The 11,790-nt window shown below is 57.5% G+C and overlaps 1 protein-coding gene across 1 annotated transcript; it reads left to right on the forward strand.

The window, feature by feature from the left end:
- Nucleotides 1–1,052: 1,052 nt before the first annotated feature.
- On the forward strand, nucleotides 1,053–11,154 carry LOC311422628 (5-hydroxytryptamine receptor 3A-like). The gene is made up of 9 exons (XM_084495882.1): nucleotides 1,053–1,346; nucleotides 4,800–4,963; nucleotides 5,044–5,088; nucleotides 5,905–6,014; nucleotides 6,702–6,871; nucleotides 7,007–7,167; nucleotides 7,458–7,668; nucleotides 8,233–8,466; nucleotides 8,795–11,154. The coding sequence occupies exons 1-9, from the start codon at nucleotides 1,280–1,282 to the stop codon at nucleotides 9,091–9,093; spliced, it is 1,461 nt and encodes a 486-aa protein (XP_084352008.1). The 5' UTR covers nucleotides 1,053–1,279; the 3' UTR covers nucleotides 9,094–11,154.
- Nucleotides 11,155–11,790: the final 636 nt, after the last annotated feature.

An 11,790-nucleotide genomic window follows, 5' to 3' on the forward strand; every position in this document is an offset into this window, starting at 1 on the left:
AAGACATAAAACCCAAGGGAGGAGATTCGGAGTTAATGATGCTGCCGCGGAGGCTGTGGTTCAGCAGTCCTTGCCCTGGACCCTACTGTCCCGCTTCGCCCTGGATCCTAATGCCCTGCTCAGCCCCTCGGCCGGATCCTGGATGGCACAGCGATGCCCCGTGCCTGCCCGCTGCAGGTGCTGGTGGCTGGAGGCAGCGTGGTGGCAGCGGGGCTCAGCGCGCTCCCCAGCACCACGGCGCAGGGCACGGTCCCCAGCGCCGCCGCAGCACTGCCCGTGATTTTTATTATCCAGATTCAATAACAGCAAACAGCTCCGAGCTGTCTGCGCTCCCCGGGAGGTGACTTACCATCCGCTAACAGAGCTGAGAAATCAAATTAGCCCCAGCTTTGCACTCTCTCTTTCCCTGACACCGCTATTGGCAGCCAAGGGGGAGTTCATCAGGGCCGTGCACTAATTCTTATCTCGTTTAAGTGACTCCACGCTGCCATCTGATGCAATTTGCTCCGTGCCACAGCCAAGGGCTCTGATCCCTGCCTGTCTACTTCACCATGACTCCCAGTACAGGGGAGCTTCTGGGGAAGCTGGGCTGCCGTGCTGCCTGCAAGGCTTTGGGGAAAGCCTGTCCCCAGCCTTGCCCAGCACCGAGCGTTTGTTCCTTGCTCCTCTCCTGCATTTACAGCTTCTCCCCACGCTGCTCAGAGCATCTCCAGAGCTCTCACTTCCTTGCTGCTGGAGCTCACTAGGGGGTTTGTTAGCTGGGGACTGCTCAAACCTGCACACAAAGCCATCGAGGTGGATGCTAACTCATCGGCCCAACAAGAATCAGGCACCTGTGGCGGTGCGGTCGTGAGGTTTCCCTTGGGAAACCTCTCTCTGTTGTCACCCAGCACACCAGCAGGGTATGGGCAGCGTTATCCCAACCACGCTGCAATGTCAGCATCCAGACGCTGCCCCTCCCAGAAAGGGAGCCCTCCCCGCAGCGCTGTGCCCGGGCAGGGGGCCGGGGGAGCCAGGGGCTCGGGCGCTGCGCATTCGCCCAGCACCAGCGTGACAGCCCATGGGGTGGGTGGCCTCCTCCTTCCTCCTCCCTGCCTGAAACTTGATGCAGCAGAGGAGGCTGATTGCAAGATTAATTACGCATTTTCCCAAACCTGACGGCTGGGGGAAAGCAAGCAAAAAGTGCTGCCTGCTTCCCTGATTAGGTTCACTTATCTGCAGAGGAGAGCGGAGAGCTCGGGCTGGGGAAGGGAGCCGGGAGACCTGCGGCACCAGAGCTATGGTGCTGGTGGCTCTCACGGCGCTCCTGTCCCTGCTGCCCCTGGTGTCGATGCTGCTAGACACAGGTAAGGACATCACGGGGAAGTCTGGCAGGGTGGGGGCGAAGGAGCTATTTTCCGGTAGCTAAAGGCATGTTGGTGTACCTGAATAAAAGCCAGCAGCTCTCTATAGCATGCAAACACTAGATAATTAATTAATCAATTATTTTTTAAAAAGAGAGATTAATATCATTGAAAATCTGCATGGTGACCTCTTGGAAAGATCTTCGAGGCACTGCACACTTCAGCAAGTTCTGGGGGCACGGGCTGTGAGGAGAGGGAGGTAACAGCGTATTTTAACCCAGATCCAAATGCTGGGCTCATTGGTGTGAGGCTTCAAGGAACTTTGAAAGTGTTCAGAGTGAGTCCTGAGGAACAAGAGAGAAAACAGAAACAGAATGATCTCCTTTCCATCTGCCTGCAGCCCCCAGTTTGGGACCTGTTGCCCAAGCCCCTCACAGGAGAAATGTATTTCTTTGATGCCGTTTCATTACTTGTAATGTGGAATGGGATTTTGGGGACGGCAGCACGCAGAAGTGATGCTGTGGCTGTGCTCTGTAACCTTAGCTCCACACAGTGGAAAAATAACTGCCAAAATACTAATAAGCAGATCTTATTTTTTCTTGTTTAACCTTTTTTTTTGAGAAAGAGTAAAAAACAAAAATAAATTACTGTGCTGTTTTGTACCAACGCACGTGAAAGTTCTCAGCAGGTTTATAACTCGGGAAAGGCTTTGGGCAGCGAGCTCGTCCCTTCCACCAGGGGCTTGTCCCTTCCTGAGCCCAGAGCCTTGCCCAAGGACTGGCAGGGGAGGAGCAGGAGGAAGGAGCCCTTGCAGCCGGGGAGCCACCGAGGGTGGGTGGCGCCACAGGGGGCGGCGTTTTTGGCCAATATTCTTTATGCTGAGAAGTCAAAGAAAGCCCATAGAGGGTGAAGACATGGTCCGTGCAAGTGATTTCAGGAGCACGTGTTGATTTTGTCTTATTTCAGCCGAGAGAGGAAAAAGCTAGGACAAAATGTTTGTATTTAAAAAAAAATAATCCTACAATTGGGTATTTTTTGAATGATTGTTCACAGTTGGTGCTGATTGCATTGCAATGTTTCAACGCTTGGCCACAGAATATTGCAAGGCAACAGATACTTGGCTGGAGGCTTTCTGGTATTTTAGTTTGTCAGTTTTTGAGCTATTTAATTTCACACCACTCACCAAAGACAAGAATTAGCCTTAGCTTAGGAGAAAGGACAGAAAGCAGCGAACACGTCCCACTTACCTGCAGCGTGGCAGGCGAAGCCACAGAGAAGCAGAGATTTGGGCCAGGCAGACCCTTGGAGCCAGCACGTGTGCAAGACGGGTTCGTGGGGCAGCTGCTGGGAAGATCAAGATGCCTGGTGTGAACCCAGCCACGTCCTGTCCCTCCAAAGTGAGTTTTTGCAGGCACTGAGCTCGGCAGCACAGGTCTGAAGGCAAATGTGGCGAGCCAGCTGCAAGCAGCTGCAGTGCTCGAGGCCACTTGGCCGTAGCTGCTGGTGCAATTACAGCAGTGCCTGTTTTCCTCCCGTCACCCTAATTGCTCCGTCTCGCCCCCCCTCCCCATCTCCTCCCTTGGCTAGCACGTGGCTGGATGAGGGCTGTGAGCCCCACCAGCTCTGAGGCATTATAGATCCCATGCAAAGTTGGAGGGGTCAGGGCTAATGTGTTTTTTTTTTTTTTTTTCAGTCGCAAAGAAAGATTAAAGTTTCCTTCCAGGCAGCTTTTCCCCAAGTTCCTGCAGATCTATTCCAATTAGTGCCTTCAGTGACGTGCAGAGCAGGCTCGGGTGCTGCAGATCAAAGCTGCAAGCGCGGTTCTGCCGCCCGGCCTGCCTGCAGCCTCGGCAGCAGCCTTGCAGCGAGGACTGGGGTGCTGGCAGCAATTTGCAATGCAGTTGGTGCTCCCAGCAGCAGCAGAGGGATTGTTCCCTCAGGAAACCATCAGCACTGCCTGCACACCCCAGTCCTGCTCGTCCTGCCCCAGCTTCAGCAGTGACCGCAGCCTGCTGCCCATCGGCAGCCTCCTCCTGGAGCTGCTGCTGAGGGGCTGATTTCGGTGTTCTTTATATCACACAGCCCACCAGAAAGGGGAGCATTTCCCTCATGCAACTCACCACAAACCCCACGGTGGTGCCCTGGCCTCTCTCTGAGCGGAGCAGGGCAGGAGGAGAGCTATGGGACAGGGGTGCCAGGTCCCTTCCCGGGACGGCACGCGGTGCTGGGCCACAAAGGCGCAGAGGCACGGCTGTCCCAGCCGGTGGCAGGGCCCTCGCTCATTGCTAATCACACATGCCCTGCTCACTGGGCTGAAAGGAAAGTCTCGGCCCGCACCTCCTCCTTTTGTGGGCGCCGAGCAGATGGGTGGGGAGCGGGGAGCATCCAGCTGCCACGTGCGCTGCGAGGGGACGAAATCTGAATGCGGAGAAGGATGCGCTGTCAGCTAGCCGGGCTCCTCAGCCTTCACACAGCACCATTCAGAGCCACAAATGATGGAGGAGTGGTACAGACCTTGCCGGCATTGCGTGAATGCACTGGAGCAGCAAAGATGGGATAAGGAACAGATATTTGACCAATAGCCAAAAAACCCAGCTGTCCTGCCGTCGCTTTCCAAGAGAGGCTCTGACTACGGCAACGTTGGCCAGCAGCGCTTGGAAGTGTTTGCTCCATACAAAGCACTTGGGGGCCTGGATCCAAAGCCTGGTGGCACAGCCCCCAGGATTAACGTGGGTAACTTTTTTTTTTCCTCATGTAGACAGATTTTAGTCCTTTTCATTACCTAGTACATGAATTTAACATTTTGATTCATCTTTAACCTCAGCCTTCACCTTGATAGTAAAGAAGCGATGCCTCTCAAAATAGTGAGAGTTGGAAAACTTATCTCGGGGCACTGACTCCCCTGCAGCTTCCCCGCAGTGGCTGCCCAGCTGTCCTGACATTGCTCCCAGAGAAGAGGCAGACGGCAGCCTTCAGGTGGTACCCAGCCACCTGAGACCCAAGAAGTGTCCAGGGAAAGTCACAGAGTCATCCATGCAGTTAGCAGAAGACCCGAATAAAACAGTAGATGAGGTTTCAAGGATGCTGGCATTCTTGTTTCCCAGCAAGATGCTTTTAGCTTTGACTGGAAAATGCAATCCCAAATGGTAAGCCAGGTACATCATTCAACAGCACCTTGCATTTTGAGGCACACCCCATGGAGATTTTAGGGCACTGCCTGGACACGAGCAGCCCCTGGCACAGCGCGGAGGGGATGGCAGGGCCCCACGTCCTGCATTCAGCTGGCACTGACGTCCTTGCCTGCAGTAAGGGGAGGCAGCACGGCCCCAGGTCCTCCCCGGGGCTGGCCACAGGTGTTGCTTCCCTGGAGCTTCCTTTGCCCATCCCTGGGGATTTGGGGCAGCGGGTCAGGGAGCCAGGACAATTTAGCGACAGCACCTTTCCCTGCCCTGGCAGGTACCCCGAAGGCGAGCTGGGTGCCAGACCCCGACATGCCAGCCCTGCTCCGTCTGTCCGACTCGCTGCTGGCACACTACAAGAAGGGCACCCGGCCCGTGCGGGACTGGCGCACCACCACCACCGTGGCCATCGACGTGATGGTGTACGCCATCCTCAGCGTGGTGAGTCCGCTGCTCCCACCGCTCCACCGCCGGGTAGGGGGGTCACCCTGAGCCAACCCTGTGCCCTCTTCTTCCCACAGGATGAGAAAAACCAGGTGCTGACCACCTACATCTGGTACAGACAGGTGAGCCGAGGGGACCTGTGCCAGCTCCCGCTCTCTCTGGGCTGTCTGCCTCCCAGCAGGATGCGATTGTCCTGGAGGAGCTCACAGGGGAAGGCAGGCTGTTGTCACCCAGCCCTGATGTTTGCCTACCTTAACATCCCAGTTTCTAGCCCTGGAGAAAAGGCCTGGTGTGGTGGCACCTTTGGCTGCCTTGGGTGCAGGAATGCAAGAAAGCCGTGGAGCACTGAACTCAGCACAGCAGAAAATCTCCCTTGAGTTCACAGTTTGCCCCTTCCTTCCCCTCTTTTCCCTAACACAGCTCCCTTTTCTGCTCAGCTGCTCGCTCACCTCCTTGGTTTCAGTTCCCTGTGAGTTCCCAGTTATCACTCAATAAATTCACCCTCCAACGAAGCCCACAAACCACAGAATACCTGGACACAGGCAGAACCAGATGGTGTCAGGAAGGGTCAGGACAGGCATTTCTGTGCTGATGGGAGATGCTGTTGGGGACAGCGCTGTCTCCCTGTGACAGCCAGCACCCGTGGCAGGTAAAGGCATCTCCATGTGCATGTGCCTGAGTGATCACATCCCAGCTCAGCGCAGAGAGGTTATCTCCTGTGATAACGAGACCTCTGCAGGGCAGGAATCAAGAGCCTAAAGGCACAGCTTTCATGCTTCCTGCTTCTCACTGCCGGGTGGCTGATAGCTGAGGAGATGGGCTTTCCTGCCTCTCACACACGGCGTTTAGCACATTCCCATGGCAGGCTACTAGGTTTGGATTTTGGTGGGGCTAGGACTGACCCCACCGCCAAGTTCCCTTCTGCTTTGTCCCTGCAGCACTGGACAGATGAGTTCCTCCAGTGGGACCCGGCGTGCTTTGACAACATCACACAGATATCGCTCCCCGCCGAGAGCATCTGGGTGCCCGACATCCTCATCAACGAGTTGTGAGTGCAGTGCAGCTCTCCGAACCCCATCGCAGGGGACCCCAAAAGAGAGCAGGGTGGCTTAGCCCCGTGAGCACGCGTGCTGTGCCTCGCTCTGCATTCCCCGCACAGAACTGGCAGTGCCCCCGTATCCGGTGAGCTGCAGATGGGGAAACGGCTTGGCAGTTGGGACATTTCCAATGCTGGCTAACCACAAACATTTGTAATTACCCGCACTGTGCTGGGGGGTGGAATCCAGATATTTGGAGAAAGGCTTTGTTAAGAAGGCACAATGCAAGGGCAGCTGCAGAGCTGCCAGCCCTTCCTGCAAAGCCAGCCATTGTCCTTCCCCGCCCCCACTTCTGCTGGGATTTAAGGTGTTCCCACCATCTCGTGCTGCAGAGACCTCTGCGAAGCAAAGCCACAACTGGTCCCTGGGCTGCACTGGGAGAGGGCAGCAGCACGGGGAACACAGCAATGACACGGGGCAGCAGCGCCGACATGGGGGTGGCGTGCTCGTGCCCTGGCCCTTCCCCTCCAGCCCCCTTTATTCCCCAAAAAGCAGGTTGGCAGAACAGCAAGGTAAGGTCCCAGTTCTCACGCTGGGCAGCCCCCATCCCAAACGTAGCTTCCCAGGAGGAGCCCACTCTGCTCACGGTGCTCCCCGAAGCGCTCCCTACCCTGGCTCTCTGTCCCTGTGCCCTCCAGCGTGGACGTTGGCAAGTCCCCTGATGTCCCCTACGTCTATGTCCGCCACCACGGGGAGGTGCAGAACCTGAAGCCCATCCAGGTGGTGACCGCCTGCAGCCTGGATATCTACAATTTCCCCTTCGACGTCCAGAACTGCTCTCTCACCTTCACCAGCTGGTTGCACAACAGTGAGTGCCGGCCCCGGGGGGCTCGGTGCAGGGGACGCGGCCCCCTCTAGGTGGCCCCAGCGGCTCGGGAATGCGCCGCGACCGGGCACGGGCACGGGCACGGGCACCCGGCAGCTCCGTCCCCACCTCTTGCAGTCCGAGACATCAACCTCTCGCTCTGGCGGACCCCGGAGCTGGTGAAATTCGACCGGAGCATCTTCATGAACCAGGGCGAGTGGGAGCTGCTCTACGTGCTCAGCCACTTCCAGGAGTTCAGCGTCAAGAGCAGCGACAGCTACGCCGAGATGAAGTTCTACGTAAGGGACCTCGCCGCCCCGTGCCCTGCTTTGGCCTCTGATCTTCGCAAGGATGAGGCCACAGCAGGGCAGGGCTTTGCCCCCCAGTCCCCTTCCTTCATAACCGAGCCGCTCCCCTGCTTCTGTGCTGTTGCATCCCCTGCCACGGGCACCTCTCCTGGTGCTGAGGGTCCTGTCGGTGCAGCCCACCTCACCTGCTTTCGAGGAGACCCACACCAGCTCGAGCTCTCCTTTCAAGCAGGGCTCTCACCTTCACCGAATCTTTCCTGTCTTCCCTTCTGTCCTGGCAGGTAGTTATCAGGAGACGTCCCCTCTTCTATACTGTCAGCCTGCTGCTCCCCAGCATCTTCCTGATGGTGATGGACATTGTGGGCTTCTACCTGCCTCCCAACAGTGGCGAGAGGGTCTCTTTCAAGATCACACTCCTACTGGGCTACTCAGTTTTCCTAATCATTGTATCTGACACGCTTCCTGCTACGGCTGTTGGCACCCCACTGATAGGTACAGCAGTGCTACTGGTCCCAGCTGGCAGTGGGACAAGAGCTCTTCACGCTGGGCTTACGTGTTGGGAGCTTAGCACTCATCCCCCTCACTGCCACCGAGCCAGGACAGTGCCCAGAAATGGGTTAAAGCCCATCCCTCTGGGACCAGGATCCTGAGGAATTAAGGGGGAGGTGGTTCAGCTCCAGCAGAGAAACATTACCAGGACTAGAGGAGCAAGAAGGGGAGGTACAAAACTGGGGGCTGTAAAAAGAGCTCAGGGTGTGGGGTGTCGAGATGGCAGTCACACGTGGCTGAGAGCTGCACTGGGGCTCTAGGTCTGGCCCAGGGGCATGAGAGGGCCCCATCGGAGCAGTGCAGGGAACAGAAAAGGCATCCTGCTGACTGGGTGGAGTGGTCCACAAAGCAACTGAGCAGCAGTCACAGCCTGGAGCAGCAGGAACTGCAGCTCTGTGTAGAGAGGGGTGGGCAGGGGGAATTCACTCAGGACCTCCCTGCTCTGTGCATCAATCTAAAACCTGTGCTGGCCATCGCAGGTCACTCACCTTGCTGGCATCTCCACAGGCATCTATTTTGTGGTGTGCATGGCCCTGCTTGTCATCAGCCTCACCGAGACCATCCTCATTGTGCGCCTGATCCACAACCAAGACCTGCAGCCCCACGTTCCCAGCTGGGTGAAGCACTTGCTGCTGGAGCGTGCCGCTGTCCTGCTCTGCATCCGGGACAGGAAGAAACTCAGCCAAAGCAGGGCGCAGAGCTCAGACATCTCCAGGCATGTGGAGAACAACGACAGCACAGGTAAGGGCTGGAGACAGAACAGGACTGGCAGAAAAGTGAATTTTACAAACTGGGCCTGTTCTAGAGCACGGCACCCTGTCCTGGCGCAGTAAATATCAGCCAAGCAGGAGCCTTCTCTCCTTCCAAGCCAAGCACAACCCTTTTATTTTCCATGCTTCTTTGCAAGCCAGGGCTCCGTGAGCAGCACTGCCAGCAGCCTGGGGAGTGGAGAGCAGGGCTGTGACTCACTGCAGCTTATGCATGGCAATACGGATGTCCAGATCACACACACACATCCCAGCTCTGTGCCTAAAGAGGTTTTTCTCGCTTACCTCTCTTGATCCTGCAGCCAAGCTGAACCACTACGGCTGCGAGGACCCCCGGGAGCGTGAGGTGGCAGGGGGCACGAGGCCCGCTCCTGCTTTTGGCTCTCTGGCAGAGGGCTCTCCGCTCATGCCCAGCATCCTGCACGAGATCTCCACCATCCGCCAGTTCCTGGAGAAGCGGGATGAGTTTCGCGACGTCGCCCGCGAGTGGCTGCAGGTGGGCTACGTGCTGGATGTCCTGCTCTTCCGAGCGTACCTGCTGGCCGTCCTGGCCTACACCATCACGCTGGGCGCTCTCTGGTCGGTGTGGCAGTACGCCTGAGCTGCCTCTCGGGGCAGGCGAGGCAGGGACCTCGGATGCTTTGCTGCTGGTCCCCCCCCGGGCAGCTCCGGAGCAGCAGCAGCAGCAGCAGCCGAGGGCTTGAGGCATCTCTCACGGCTCTCACCATCCCAACCCCGGCTCCTCCATCCCTGCCCCGCAGCCCCCCGGCAGCCCCTCGAGCCCCCCGAAACGGGGCAGGGTCTCGGCGCTGCCCCCTCCCCGCCGGCCCCGCTCCTCCCCGGCTTCAGCACCGCGGACAGCGGCGCCCACCCCGGCGGCAGCGGCGGCGGCTCCCGCCCGGGCGCCCCCCGGACCCCCCCCAGCCCCGTTCCGCTGCGAAGGGCCCGGGGCTCCGTGCGCATCCTGCCCGGAGGGCACCCACCTGGAGCCCCGGGGGGGTCTCTCCTCCTTGAGCCCTTCCCCAGGGTTTTTTTCCTGCTGCCCCCCCGGCTCCTTCCCAACCCCCCCAGCCCCTTGTTTCATGCTTCACCGCCCTGCACAACACACTGGGGGGGGTCCCCATTCTCCGTCTTTGCCGCTCGCCCGGCTCTGCATGGTTCTTTCGGCCCCCACCCGAGTGTTTTGCATGCTTGACCGGCAGAGCCCACCCTCCACATTCCTGCCCAGCAGTACAGGGACTGGGGGAGAACTGGCAGAGCAGGGACAGTGAACCCAAAGAGTGAACCCAAACAACACAAAAAGTGCAAATGGGACCGTCTCCATAGGAATGTGGTGCTGGAAGAGACCAACGGGGTTACCCACCCTGGTCCTCTGCTCCTGCAGGCTTCCACAGCTGCCATAAGTAAATATAAGTAAATATACTTCTGTGCACCTCTGCCAGGGCAGAGGCATAAAGCTGCCATCTAACAGGAGAGAAAAGCTCCTCCTGTAGCTGAGAGCAGCAGGACTGGGATTTGAGCCAAAACTGGAAGGAGACGATCTGCCCAACATGGTACCTACGTTTGTTTCCAAGCTGGGAGCGTCAGGCAGTTGTGACAACCACTGAGAGAAAAAGCGAGACTGATGGCATTTGTGGGGTGGTTCCTGGCCCTACCATGCTTGTCTGAGACCCCATGCAGGTGGGGGTGTGCGCTCCACACTGGTACTTACCTGCGCATCCAGTGCAGACACCATCCTCGGGAAGGTTGAAGATGAAGGGAGGCCCCATCCCATTTGCTCTGGTTGCTCCTCTGTGTACAGCAGGGATGGAGACTGCAGGCAGCAGGGAAGACAGAGATATCGCGGGGTCCGGCTCTCCTGTGCCTGCTCCCAAGCCCACCAAGCATGATCCGAAGGCCTGACACCCTCCCAAGCCTTCACCTGCAGGAAAACTCCCTGCTGAGTGACAGGAGGGCTGCAGGACGGGTGGCGCGGGCTCCTGGCAGCGCTGGCCCACGCTAATGTGCTGATGGTCTGTAAGTGGCTGTCTATTGATGAGGTGTCCAGTTAAAGAGTTCGTGAGACACTAAATCAGCCCATTGATCCTACTGAGATCGATGGTGCTACAGACCTGATCAGTGCAGCGGGCAATTAACACCCTCTGGAATGAGCCGCCTTCATGTAACATCAAACGCTCCAACAGACAAATCCAATGGGCCCATTGAACCGGGCGCGCGGTGCCTCCTGCCCGCACGGGACCTGGGTTGAGGTCGGCAGGGCCACCACATCGCCTTCCTCAGCCTCACCGTGCCCCGTGGAGCCGTGCCAGCCCTTGGCTCACCTCTGCTGCCACAGCTCCCAGCTGGTGGCTGGGTCCCAGCGGCCATCCGGGCACAGGCGCAGTACAGGAGCTCCGTTTTCCAACCATCCCAGCCCTGTGGCATGGTCCTGCGTGTGACCTAACCCTGTGCAGAGCTGCTAACCCTCACCTGCTCCACAGGTCCCCCGTGGGAAAGGAGTCTGCCAGAGCTGGAGGAAGCATCTAGGTTTTTTTTCCCTTACAGATAGTGCTTTTCCCTCACTCTGCTTTGGGAAGTGCTGCATGCAGGAAAAGTTACAGGCATCTCTCTGAAATAAGCCTGGATTTTCCTCTTAAAAAAAAAAAAAATCAATAAATCTGAATCTAATCTACTAATAAAGGTTTAATGAGGACATAATGTTGATGGAACAGAACATTGTTGCAGCATAATCACTCCCAGCTGCTGTGTGAATGTGCAGACAAAGGCCCAGTCCTATGACAATTTCCCTGTTATAATAACTCCTTTGTATGAGGCCAAACGCTGCAGCAGAATCTTATCCCTCCCTTTTGCAAGGGATGGTGCAAAGAGCAGGTCACTGGGAACACGTCACCTCAACCAGAGGTGCCCGAAACCTCTTTGGGATGAGCTGTGCTGGGAGGGAGCTCTCGGGGCTGTTACCTGAGCCCAGGCTTGGACATCACCTCTGACACCTCCATGGGCCAAAAGCCACCCCCATGTCCCACAGGATGGCTGTGTCCTGCAGCAGCACGATGCAGAGCAAGGAGCATGGGATGGGACAAAGCTGTCCTGGGGGAGCTGGAGACCTGTCCCCAGTGGGGACTGTGGGGCAGGCACGTCCCCAGGGCATGGTAAGAGCCTGTACTCGATGCCAGCACCCAGCAGCCTGCTGCATTCCACCCATCACCTAAAAAATAAATGTTATATCAAGTGTCTCCACACCGTAACTTGCTCACGATGAGCGTGTGGCCCTGTCCTGGTCCCAGCCTGGCTCCCCGAG

This window comes from Aythya ferina (assembly GCF_964211825.1).
Source record: "Aythya ferina genome assembly, chromosome: 22".
NCBI classification, from domain to species: Eukaryota; Metazoa; Chordata; class Aves; order Anseriformes; family Anatidae; genus Aythya; species Aythya ferina.

Coding starts and splice junctions, on each gene's coding strand:
- LOC311422628 (XM_084495882.1), top strand. CDS start 1,280: ATGGTGCTGGTGGCTCTCACGGCGCTCCTGTCCCTGCTGCCCCTGGTG. Junction 4,964..5,043: donor TGTACGCCATCCTCAGCGTG/GTGAGTCCGCTG, acceptor TTCTTCCCACAG/GATGAGAAAAACCAGGTGCT. Junction 7,168..7,457: donor ACGCCGAGATGAAGTTCTAC/GTAAGGGACCTC, acceptor CTGTCCTGGCAG/GTAGTTATCAGGAGACGTCC.